Genomic DNA, 13,733 nt, shown 5'->3' with positions numbered 1-13,733 from the left:
AAAACAAAAAAACAAAAAATTGACCATAAGAATAATTTATCTGCAAATGAAAGTGGCAGTCCATGTTTAGTACCACCATTTATGCCGACCAAAACTTTATATTTATTTTCAAATCATGTACATGCCGTATTAATTATGATGCCCATGTAGTAACTTGGTTCAAATCCTTTCATAATTATATATAATTAAAGCACCAATCACAAAACAGAAACACGAATGGGAAGATTCTCTTCCAAGGTGCAAAGAGTATAACACAAGTAAAAATGAGCGAAATTTCATGAACATCAAATACATGTCCTTAACTCTCCACTCTTAACAAAACACATAATATCACCAATCACCATCATAACTCAAGACAATAATACAACCCAACAATAACACACCATCTTTTCTATCCTTTGCAATTGCAATTGCTTTTCTTCTACTTCCCTTCTTTCCTTTCCGTTAGCTACTTCTCTCTCTTTTTGGCGGGATTGTGGCCCCACCAAAACCAAAGTCTCTTTCTCATAAATACCTTCTCCCTTCCCAACCATACCCATTCCATTCCCCCCACACCCCCTAAAAAAAAATCCCATCTTCCCTTCTCTTCTCTTCTCTTCTCTTCACTTTGTAAACAATTGCTTCACTCTGTTTAGTACACCAAAAACCCATTAAAACCATTCACACTCAAAGCCGGGGCAGCCACGTCACCAATAATGAACAATCCCTTCTCTATATTCACAATCTTCTTACAGTTCACTCTCGCTCTTTCTCTCACTCCAGACGGCTTGTCGTTGCTCTCTTTAAAGTCGGCCGTCGATCAAGACGGCTCTACTACGGCTTTCGTCGACTGGAACGAAAACGACGCCAACCCGTGTCGTTGGACCGGCATTTCGTGCATGAACATCACGGGGTTTCCGGACCCGCGCGTCGTCGGAATCTCCGTCGCCGGGAAGAATCTCCGGGGGTATATTCCGTCGGAGCTCGGTAATTTGGCTTATCTCCGGCGACTCAACCTCCACAGCAACAACTTCTACGGCTCGTTGCCTTCGCAGCTCTTCAACGCCACGTCGCTACACAGTATCTTCCTCTACAGTAACAATCTCTCCGGTTCTCTCCCTCCTTCGATGTGTACTCTCCCTCGCCTCCAAAACCTCGATCTCTCAAACAATTCCCTCTCCGGACCGATATCGGAGTCCCTCAAAAACTGCAAGCAGTTGCAGCGCCTGATTCTCGCCAGAAACAAGTTCGCCGGCGAGATTCCGGCGGGAATTTGGCCGGAATTGGAAAACCTCCTCCAACTCGACCTCTCCGCCAACAATCTCTCCGGCACAATCCCCGACGATATCGGCCAGCTCTCCACTCTCTCCGGCACGCTCAATCTCTCCTACAACCACTTATCGGGAAAACTCCCGAAATCTCTCGGGAATTTACCGGTAACAGTGAGCTTCGATCTCCGAAACAATAACCTAAGCGGCGAAATCCCCCAAACGGGGTCGTTTGCAAACCAAGGACCAACCGCTTTTCTCAACAACCCAAACCTCTGCGGATTTCCGTTACAAAAAACTTGCCGTAAATCTCAACAAGACTCAACACCAAGTCCAGATTCTTCTTCTAATGGCGAAAATAGTAATAGTAACAAAGGGCTGAGTCCCGGTTTGATTATACTAATCTCAGTTGCTGATGCTGCCGCTGTAGCAATCATTGGCTTAGTGGTCGTTTACATATACTGGAAAAAGAAAGACAACGCTAATGGCTGTAGCTGCACAGGGAAAAGCAAACTGGGTGGTGGGAATCAAAAGAGAGCGCAATTCTGTGCTTGCTTGTGCGTGAATGGGTTCAAGAGTGAAGAATCGGAATTGGAGGAAGGTGAGAGAGTTGAGAGAGCAGGGAAAGGGGAAGGGGAGCTGGTGGCGATTGACAAAGGGTTTACGTTTGAACTGGACGAGTTGCTGAGAGCTTCGGCTTATGTGTTGGGGAAGAGTGGGCTGGGGATAGTGTACAAGGTGGTGCTTGGAAATGGGGTGCCGGTGGCGGTGCGGCGGCTGGGCGAGGGCGGAGAGCAGAGGTATAAGGAGTTTGCGGCGGAAGTTCAGGCGATTGGGAGAGTGAAGCATCCGAATGTGGTGAGGTTGAGAGCTTATTATTGGGCTCCTGATGAGAAGCTGCTTATTAGTGATTTCATTTCCAATGGCAACCTTATTTCTGCTCTTCGTGGTGAGTACTGGTTTCCAATTCTATTGCTCTTTTACTTTTTCTTTTTTTGATCTGTTGTTAGTTAGTTTGTTTGTTTGGTTGTTTTTTACTTTGTTTGCTTGCTTGCTTGATTAGACTGTAGAATGTAGAATGTAGTTTTTGGATTTGGGATGTGTTGGGAAAGGGATGTTGGGTATTTCTTTTTTAGATGGGTATAATGTCCTGTGCAGTATGGACAGGAAAATTTTGGAGGGTACTTAGAAACTACCGAAACAATTGGCTTTGTTTGGAACTGCCAAGCACAGTTATGTGTTTGAAAGCAATAACATGAATTTTTAATTTGGACAGATGTTTTCTGCTCACTGTCACTTATTTTAAAACTTGAAAATAGTTTTGAAAACATAGTTTAAGAACTATTTTGGAAAAACAATAACAGACACTATTTGGTATTTGCCCATTATTTTATAGAAGTACTAAGTTGTTATTATTATTTTTAATTTGGACACATACCACCTAAAATTTGTAATGAAAATATTGTGGACAAAGTATTTCTTATTTTTATATAGATCCAATGTTGAATAATTCTATTCTCACATAAAATTTCATAACTTTTTGTGATAAGTATCCTACTTTATAGACTTTAATTGATTGCAAGTCACTTTTATATGGACCCATTATTTTTTCTTTACCATGATCATGAGTGGATAATTGTGATCAAAATTGCAGAATTTTATGTGGTCTTAAAATTTCTGTTCATTGTTATTGTTCACTTCTCACCGTTAAATATTACGTTTATAATATTTTTATAATATTTTCTTAACAAATTTTTAATAATAAATTATAATTGGTTCTAATTTAAATTTAATACGAAAATTATTTTTTTCCACTAATATCATCATGTAATTTAGGATTTATTGTAAAGTGGTGTAAGAATATTAGATACATGATATTCCTCATCACTTTAATACCTTTTGAATTGACTTTAATATGTTGTGAATTGAAATTGGGTGTGTCCATCACTCACGATGGATCCCTTTAATTTAGTCGGATGTTTTCTATTTTCACCTTTTCAGTTCTTTTAAAGCTTGAAAACACCCACGAAAACAGAATTTAAGAAATATTTTGTGATAAGGGCATAGGATTAGGACTGGGAGGTTGAAATGGGTGTGTCCATCACTCACGATGGATCACTTCAATTTCGTCGGATGTTTTCTATTTTCACCTTTTCAGTTCTTTTAAAGCTTGAAAACAATACACCCATGAAAACAGAACTTAACAACTATTTTTTGAATAGGGCTTAGGATTAGGACTGAGAGGTTGAAATAGGGTATTGATTAACTTCGGCTATAATGCCGTCCAAGTAGTGAAACATTGATGTTTTCGAACACGCATGGTGGGCTCGGCCTACCAATACCATTGATTATATTGGACACCAAATGATGGGTCAGTTTACCCTTCCTTTCCTTTTCCGCACCTTTCTCTCTAGTTTTGCATTTGGTCACTCAATTTAATCATAGTTTCTTGCACATAGAATGGGGTCACACTCTACGACCATAATTATACGATCTGCACATTCATTCATTCAATGAACTGCAGAAGTATAATTATTGATTAAGTGAATATAATTGGGTAAGGCTTCTGTCGAGTGAAAATTTTCATTGGACACGTCCGGATTAGGACACGTGTCCAAGAGTGGACACTTGTCCAGTGAAAACTTCTACTGGACATAAGTCACACCCAATATAATTATACCTACTTACTACTCTGGCACAAAAATTTACTATCTATGGACCACGTGGATGATATGCTGGGTATGGGCTGGCATTGATGTACTGATGTGGGCTTGAGTACTTTGACGGGCTTAGTCGAAGTATGGTTGGTTGGGATAATTAAAATCAATGAGTTCCTATTATTATAAGTTCAATCAATGAATTCAATGCTGGGGTAGCCACATGCAGATCCTTTACCTCATTCATAATCTGACTTTTTCTTTTTAATATCTGGATTCTGGAGCCTTATCCTTGTTGGAGAACATTGTCCAAAACAGGCTTTTGATTATTTTTTTGAGAGCGGTTGCTCAAAGTGACTTTTCCACTAGGTTGCTTTGGCTTCAGAAAAAAGATTAACTTTTGTAGCGGAAATAAAAATGGCTTTTTTTGGTTGGTCTTTGTTAAAGCCTATTGAATACTCCCTAAAATTATTATCATTTTTAAATAAAATAAAATAGAATTGTACACAAATAAAAAAAATTACATATAATCACAAATTTTTTAATTAAAAAACAATTAATTATTATATATTTTTATTTTCGAAAATTATATATTATAGTTTACTATAATTAAATATTTATTATTTGATAACAAGATCCTTAATTTACGTAAAATATACAGTCACTCCGTTGACGAGGTGGGACCTTATGGTCTCTTCTTGCTGTTTCTGTGTTCTCAAGTCATCTCATGCATCGCTTGCTTGACCCACATTGCTCGGAGACCTTACCAAACCCTGAAGAAAAAGAGAACATAAATTATTGACTATTGACAATTTTAATTTACCTGCAATGCATTTGGGCTCTGTAACTTCAGTTTGATACAGTTAACGCGAAACAGTACTAAATAAAAGTACATGTATTCTTATAGGAAGAAGTGGTCAGTCATCTTCAAACCTCTCATGGTCTACCAGGTTGAAAATTGCCAAGGGAGCAGCCAGAGGCTTGGCCTACCTCCACGAATGCAGTCCAAGAAAATTTGTCCATGGCGACATTAAACCATCAAACATCCTCATTGACAATGAATTCCAAGCTCACATTTCTGATTTTGGCCTTAACAGACTCATTAGCATTACAGGCAATAACCCATCTTCCTCTGGTGGCTTCATTGGTGGAGCTCTACCTTACCTAAAGTCAGTCCAAACTGAGAAAACAAACAACTACAAAGCCCCTGAGGCTCGTGTAACTGGCAGTAGACCTACACAAAAATGGGATGTCTATTCTTTTGGAGTTGTGTTACTTGAAATGCTAACTGGGAAATCACCAGAGCTTTCTCCAACCACTTCAACCTCCATTGAAATTCCGGACCTAGTAAGGTGGGTTAGGAAGGGATTTGAAGAAGAAAAACCATTGTCAGATATGGTAGACCCTATGTTGCTCCAAGAAGTACATGCCAAGAAAGAAGTGTTGGCAGTGTTTCATGTGGCCCTTGCTTGCACTGAGGCAGACCCTGAGATTCGGCCTAGAATGAAAACTGTCTCAGAAAATATTGATAGGATTGGAACGTGAGAAAGTGATATCATGACCTTGTGCAAAAATCTTGGTCATTTTGTACCGAGATTTTCTTCTGGGCAATTCTTTTGTCCCTTGGTGATTTTTGGAAATCAGGATTTTGTTTAGGCCACAGTACAGAGACTTGAAAAGCCAACGTTTTGTGGACCAAGGCCCAGGAATTCTTTTTGCAAGTGGATCAGCTGTTCGGACCACCATTTGGTTATACATTTGTTTTTTTTTTTTTGTGGCAATTAAGTAGCTATATTTTGTAATTTAAAATTTATCCATATTCCTCAAGAATATGGACTTGTAATAATAATGTTTTTCATATTCTCCTCATATATATTTTTTTAAAATTGCAATTACATGTTGTAAAATGTATTTTCAAACTCGTCCATGTCAAAAGTGCTGTCCTGTTTACTTCGATCTAGTCAAGTTTTGGGCTTTATTTTATTTATAAAAAAAAAATACTAATGTCAAAGTATAAGAGATAGCCTCACAACAGTAATTGGTACACAAAACAGAGGACAGGAACAAAGCAGAGACTTACAAATAGTCTTGCCAATAAAAAAAAAAAAAGGCAGTCCTCAAGGGAGAAGAAATTATGTAGAAGTAAAACAACTAGATTCCAAGAAGAGTGGGCCTTTCAAAAGTGGTGGAGAGCCCAATTTAGTGAACTTTAAAATTGATTGGGTGGGGCGCTATAGCCCGTTCAGTAGCAAGTAACTGTGGACCTGTGGTTGTCTGTCCCTAGAAACCATATTGTGAAACTACATTCAATTAAAGAGTAAAGTGAATAGAAAATAACCCTTGTAATTTTTATTTTCATCAATTAAAGAGTTTTCTCTCATGGAAGTATTTCATTAATCATGTTGCCCTCACAATGTTGGACATTTCACATTTAGAGTATGTTTGGTAGGAATGATGAAAAATGGAGGGATAATTGATAAGTGGAAGGAAAGAATATATATATATATATTTTCCTTTTATGTGTGTTTGGTTAGAAAGGATGAAAAAGTGAAATAATAATATATATTTTCTTTGTTTGCTTAAGAAGAAAGATGAAAGAAAATAACTGATAATTTGATGTCAAAAACTCTTATAACTTTGATAATTATGTGCTAATGATATTTTAAAAATCCCAACAGACTATGAGCCTTCATATATAGATATGTATGTATTTATGTACACACACAAGCACAAATTAATATTAGGATAGATGCATGTGGGGGGCAAAAAGATCCTGATGAGAACGTGGGCCTTTTGGGCCGTGTTAAGGAAGGCCGACCTGCTACTGGGTTTAGAATTTGTTGGTACTATGGGTCGGCCCATACGCCGAGGGTCCGAGGATCCAGCCGAGGGTGAACTTATCCTCGGACGGACACCAAAGAACTCGGGGTTTCGCAATAAAGATTAGGGGATGACACAGTTAAGACCAATGGTTAAAAGGGGTAAACCCTAGAATGCCACAGAAGCACTGGTGTTGAAGAAATGTCAAAGATAAAGGCTGCTACCTCCACATTAAAGACCCTGCACCTACCACCCTGGCCGCATTGATGGGGAAGTGACACCTGAACAGTGGAAGAGAAACTTCTGGTTACTATTCAAAGGTACTGGGAAAAGAAATATCTAGGTTAAAGGGGAGGTAAAGCAACACGTGTAAAAGGTATTGAAGAGAGTAGTATTTAAGGAGGAATCTAAGACAGAAAGTGGGGATCTCCCTTTTTGGAACCTAAAAGAAAGAGAAAAAGAGAGAGAGAGAAATTATATAAGAACAGTTCTCGGCTTACGTCCGAGCAGATTGATTTATAGCATTCTTTGTTGTTTTTAAGTGTTTATAATCTTTAGCTTGCTATTTAATCCTCAAACACTTCTAACCTGGGTTTCAAGCCCACACTCTACAAATTACATTGTTTAAGGCTCGTTGGGCCTGAGCCCGTAACTGTTCTTGGGGCCAGGTGCAATTGTGCACTTACAATGCACACAATTCATTACATACTAATGATATTAAAAAAATCCCAATAAACTATGATGACTTATTAATTAAATAAAATGTAAATAAGTATTAATTGTAATTGTTATTAATGTTGCATTAATGTGAGTGTGTATATATATTAGGAGCATTTTCCCTTTTCCTTTTCATCTATTTTCAAATGGAAGAAAATAGGTGGGCCCTGGTAAAAAATCCTAAGAGAATTCACATTAGCTTCCATGTATTTTTAGTCAAATTAAGTTTAAGAACCCACTTTTGGTAGGTTTAACTAATTTATTATTTATAGACAACATCGATCTCAATACCCTATCACTATTCTATTCAAATATTAGTTTCTCTCTCTCTCTCTCTCTCTCTCACACACACACACACACAAACACACACACACACACACACACACACACACACACAAAATGCATGAGGTAAATCATCTAGATAATCATGGTTTTTGAATAATTAATTAATTAATTTTTGATATAAAATTATGAGTTTGAAATTTAAAAACTCAGATTACCTCTAGAAGTAATCTGTTCTAAAAGTGGCTTCAAAAGGGTTTGGAATTAGTACTAATCCTCAAATTGATTAGAAAATCAAGTTAAAATCAAAGTATTATTAAAATATTAAGAAAAACTAGGATTTTAGTTAGAGTACTAGACACCCAAATGTCAAACGACATTTTAATTCAAAATCTCAAGATTTTTAAATTTTGGCTTCATTTTTCAATTCAAACTCTTGTCCAAATGACCATAGAAGATAAACACGAGTTCAAACTCTTTGAGAAAGATGAATGAGAGGAAAATTTAAATTTCCTACACTATTTTTCTTTATAAAATCAAGAAAAAAAAAAATCAAAAAGGCTTTCAAAGAATTTGAGAGAGAGAGAATCTTGCATAGAGAAATCAGGTTGTTTTTGTGAAACCCTACTTTTTGCATGGATCACAAATAGAGGTTGAAAAAAAAACTATTTTTCCATCTCCAAATCATTCTTTATCAAACAAGCTTCCATAATCATTTCACCAAAACACGAAATACTAAGATTTCATCAATTGCTTGAAACATGTCTTAAGATAGGTTTGAGGGATGCTACTCGCATCTACACAAAAAGTGAAGAAGGCTAGTGTGCATCTTAGAATGATGCTTGAGCCAGCAAACCTACAAAAGAGAAGGAAATTGAATTTTGAAATAAGTACAACGATATATACTTTTGAATCACAATAGTTGATAAACTTGGAATGATGTGGTGAAGGAGAAAGGAACTTTTTGTTTGTGCTTTCAAACACAGAAAATGTATCCTAGTATCTGTTGAATGTATTGAACACAAACTTTTGTGCAGAACCTCGTGAAGAGTTGGGGATATTTGTGAGATAGGTGATGATGTTTATTTTTGGAGATTTTTTAGGATTTTTGTAGCAATTTAGAGGTACTGCAAAGACCCTCCCTCCCCCCCCCAAACACACTTACACACACATGAGAAAGACTCATTCGATCAATGAGTATTTGGCGAAGTTAGAGACTTGAATAATGGATTTCATAAAAAGTTAGGTTGTTCTGGCTTTGTGCCGTTTGAGGTAATTTGGTTGTCTTAATCCCATATGGTATCGTCCTTTAAGGGAAAATCATCATTTAATAATGATGGGTTTATTTGATATAAGAAGTTGGGTTGATTAATTGATTTGGTCCTATGTTGTTTGGGGCAGTTCAATTGGCTTAACCCTATATGGTTAACGGCTTTAAGGGAAACATAACCCCAAAGACTGGCTAAATCGGCGGGATTGTGAAAATAACATTAAATGGTGATGAGTATCCCATCTATGGTGATTTTGAGGTTGCCGAGAATGAAATATATCCAATAGAAGTAAAGAGATTTTACGTTTATTTAGCTTTTATGCACAATGAACTATTCATGAACTGATGGGTGTTGCAAATACCCCAAGCCCATTTTCAAAGTTTCTCCATTAAAACCAAGATAGATGAGAAAAAATCTCTTTTACTCTCCAATCCATGGGTCCCAAATTTTCCCTTAGAAAAAGTACACGAGCTTAGTCCATATATTTTGCTTTTTTTGAAATTAGAATTTTGATAGGCCTAACATTTTCATTTTATTTTATTTTGTGATAGTCACATAAACAAGTGTCATCAACACTCAACATCTCAATGAAAAACTAGGGTGCCTAAACTATATGAGATTGATGCTTGACCATACTATATGATTTTCCTTCATAGGTATCGTAGCCATAGGTTTTTTTTTTTTTTTTTTTTCATAATTTTCAAAACCATAGATGGCCTTTGGAAGGGGGGCTATAAGTTTTAGCATGATCACAACACATTTGGGTTCCTCTCATTCCTAGTGACTTTTTGATAAGTTTTCGATGTCCCCACCTATCAACTGATTTACCTTATCCCAAAGGTTCCGTAGGAGTAAATGGCATGTGATTTGGATGGATATAAAGAGAGATGCCATAAGTTTTCCATCCAGTTTGCACATATGAAACACAATTTTATAGCATGATTTTCTCATTTAAATCTCAATCTTTTTGAGTAATTCTCGATTCTAAGTTGTTGTATGTTGCATAAAATTTATAGAGAGACAAAAATAACATAAAATGGAACCATGTAGTAAAGGATTAACCTTCAAAAGATAGTGACAACTATGATTTCGGGATTTTTTTTCCTATGACCAAATAATAGTGAGGTCCAAATAATGTGTAGTGATGATGCTGAAAAAATCACCAGTAAGCTGCAAGCACTCCCGAATCGAAACAACACCTGCAAAAAGAAAAGAGAAGACCCAACAGAGAGCACCGGTGTGGTGCCGGCCAAAAACCCTCCGAAAGTCAAATTAGAGTCTTTTTACAACCCTAGAGTGCTAGAGTCGAGTTAATAATGCGTACCTTGATTTATGAGGGTTTTTGCGTATTTATAGTGGTGTAGGGTTAGCATCCATTCCTTGATCATGAACTCCTTTCCTTCTAGGATTAGAACTCTTTCCTTTTGGATACCTTCTAGAGTTCTCTTCCTCATTGGAATCCTTCAATCAAGGCTAAACGTGCGATGCAAGAATTCTTTTTATGCATGTTCACGTGGAGATCAAGTAAGGCCACATCAGCCCTAATTATATAGCGTGAATCCTTATTTAAGGTTTCTTGGAAATAATCCCGGAAGGATGATCCCTGCATCATACTCGTCCGTCCACTGTGGATCCGTCCTCCTTGGCCATGTCAAGTATGGACCATCATCGTCATATCAACCAGGTAGATTTGTCATGATCATTTTTATTCTCGTTCAGTTAGCATGTGGTTTATTGTTTACCACTTTCAATAAGGTTGGACTGGAATTACATCTACCTAAAGTTAGGTTTGATGCCATCTTTTAGGGTATGTTTGGTTAGAGGTGGAACAAGGTGGATGGAAAATAAAGGAGAGAAAAAAAAGGAGTGGGGGTTGTTTGGTAAGGAGGAAAGGAGAGAAAATTTTTGGGTGGGGCCTAACCATTTTCAACCTAAGCCCACAAAAAATCTGCCTCTCCAAAATGGAGAGAAAACGCCTATTGTTGATGAAAGACAAAAGTGCCTCCAGTTTTTTGCTTTCACCTAAATCTAGCTAATTCCCACTTTCCCACAGAGCTCTCATTAATCTTCTTCTCTTCACTCCAGCCTCTTCACAGCTCAACGGTAATAAAGACTCAACTTATCTTCTCTTTTTTCCCCTTCTTCTTGTCACTCTAATGGTATTAATCTTTTTTGTTTTTGTTTTTGTTTTTCCTTCCCTAGCCAAGATTCAAGTATGATTGACCTTTTTTTTTCCCTCGTCATTCTCTCTTTTGTTAATCTATTATTTGCCTTTTGTCTTCTTTTCCATCCAAGAATCAGGTATGACAGTCTCTCTCTTTTTTTCCCTCTCCTCCTTATCGTCATTCTCACTTTTATTATCTTCTTTGCTTTTTGTTTTCTTTTGTTTTTTTGTTTTGCTTTGTTTTCTTTTCCAGCCAAGAATCGGGTATGACCTTCTCTTTTTTTCCTCATGCTTATCGTCACTCTCTCTTTCAATTGTTAATCTTCTTTGTTTTTGTTTTTTTTTTCCTTCTACTGCTGAGAATCTGAGGTATGACTCTGACCCCCTTTTTTCCCCTTTCTTGTCGTCACTCTCTCTGTTTCTAATGTTATATCTTTTTTTTCCTCTTCCTTGAGTTTTTTTCCCATATTTTTTTAATATTATTTTTCCTTTTATAAAACTCTGTGCTCTTTTTTATTTTCCATTGAAAATGCAGATAGAAGACTCAGAATCAAGTTGCATTCCATCTGTGCTCTGATACCAAATGATGCGAACCTCAATCGACACGCTTTGAGACCCAACAAAAATATTGGAATACTTGCCCAAGAAAGCTAAAATTCAGATTTTTGATAGAAACCCTGACCCAACGTTTATAATTGAAATGCGAACCAAATGTATAAGTTGACCTTGACCCAATGATTATAAAGAATCACGAACCAAAGGTATAAAATTTGAACGCCACAAGGAAGAATCCTTGATAAGTTCACAGTTCTTGAAGAACCAAAAGAGAGCAAAGCCTCACCTTTTCTGATTTTTATTCCATAATATTCTATGAACAACGTTTACAAGCATAAGGCCTATTTAAGGGCTCCATAAAACTTGATAGACAAGAAAATATATGCTAAAATAACTCCTAATTGATACCTTACCATATCTGGAATCAAATTTGACCTAAAAAGCATTAAATGCACCTAAAAACAAGGAATTAAATCACCTAAACCTAAAATAACGTTTTTACATAAAAATACTAAAAACAATAAATTACAATAATTAAACAGTAAATTGTGTCCTCATCAGACCCCTCCACTTGAAACAAACTCGTCCTCGAGTTCATCTTTGAAATCTGAAATCTTCCACTCCAAATAAACAAATACTTCGAATGCTTTAATGACTTGATCCTGTAATGAAACTTGAATCCTTCATAAAGTGTAGCAGAAAATTTCTTCTCATCTACTTTCAATTTATTTGCAACATCAATCAACAAAGGGTTGATAATAAAATTAAAATTTTCTACTCCAAGAAAATCAACAAATTGAATAGTCATCTTCAACAAATCAATTGAGACTAGAGGATTGTGAGTTGTGGACTCATCCTCATAATTAACCTCAATTGAATCTTCCACAATGTTCTCAATAATTACCATCTCTTTTTCTTTTCTTTTTTTTCACTTTTTTTTTTTTGGATGATAACAGGAAATAAAAGATAAAAGGATAGAAAACTGATTTTAGAATCTGTGTTCTGATACCAAATGATGCGAACCTCAATCGACACGCTTTGAGACCCAACAAAAATATTGGAATACTTGCCCAAGAAAGCTAAAATTTAGATTTTTGATAGAAACCCTGACCCAACGTTTATAATTGAAACGCGAACCAAAGGTATAAGTTGACCTTGACCCAATGATTATAAAGAATCACGAACCAAAGGTATAAAGTTTGAACGCCACAAGGAAGAATCCTTGATAAGTTCATAGTTCTTGAAGAACCAAAAGAGAGCAAAGCCTCACCTTTTCTGATTTTTATTCCATAATATTCTATGAAAAACGTTTACAAGCATAAGGCCTATTTAAGGGCTCCATAAAACTTGACAGACTAGAAAATATATGCTAAAATAACTCCTAATTGATACCTTACCATATCTGGAATCAAATTTGACCTAAAAAGCATTAAATGCACCTAAAAACAAGGAATTAAATCACCTAAACCTAAAATAACGTTTTTACATAAAAATACCAAAAACAATAAATTACAATAATTAAACAGTAAATTGTGTCCTCATCAGCTAAGTTGTGTGAAATTCTTCGAGGAACTGGTCATCTTCAAGACATTAGGGATTCTTTTGTTGAAGAGCAAGTAGCCGAGTTTCTTTACATTTTATCACATAATGAGAGAATTCGTACAATTTCCTTTTTCTTTTATCATTCTAGTGAGACTATAACCCTCTATTTTCATAATGTGTTGATAGCATTCATTTACTTGGAAGATCAAAATTTCTTCTACAACCTAATGGGGCAGAGGTTACTCCACAAATATGAAATAGTCAAAGATTTTACTCATACTTTAAGGTAAACATATTTTCAAGCAACTACATGGAAATTTTTTCTAATATGAGTAAAAAATGATTGATTTAATAAATTGCTTTAATTTCAGGATTGTGTAGGGAAACTGATGGGACACATATTCGTGTAAAAGTATCATCAAAAGATGCACCTAGATATTGAGGGAGGAAAGAATACACAACTTAAAATGAATTGATA

General features: G+C 36.2%; 1 protein-coding gene across 2 annotated transcripts; it reads left to right on the top strand.

Annotated features, from left to right (window-relative positions):
• Window positions 1-472: 472 nt before the first annotated feature.
• Window positions 473-5,789, top strand: LOC142629320 (receptor protein kinase-like protein ZAR1). Of its 2 annotated transcripts, none has more exons than XM_075803282.1 (2): window positions 473-2,196; window positions 4,812-5,789. In XM_075803282.1, exons 1-2 carry the CDS (start codon window positions 696-698, stop codon window positions 5,447-5,449), a joined length of 2,139 nt encoding a protein of 712 aa, XP_075659397.1. In that variant the 5' UTR covers window positions 473-695; the 3' UTR covers window positions 5,450-5,789. The 2 variants fall into 2 exon arrangements, with proteins under 2 accessions (XP_075659397.1, XP_075659396.1); XM_075803281.1 differs by having other exon boundaries at window positions 475-2,200; window positions 4,816-5,789.
• The last annotated feature ends 7,944 nt before the right edge of the window (window positions 5,790-13,733 follow it).

This window comes from Castanea sativa, chromosome 3 (genome assembly GCF_040712315.1).
Source record: "Castanea sativa cultivar Marrone di Chiusa Pesio chromosome 3, ASM4071231v1".
NCBI lineage: Eukaryota > Viridiplantae > Streptophyta > Magnoliopsida > Fagales > Fagaceae > Castanea > Castanea sativa.
This window is presented reverse-complemented; position numbering and strand designations above follow the sequence as displayed.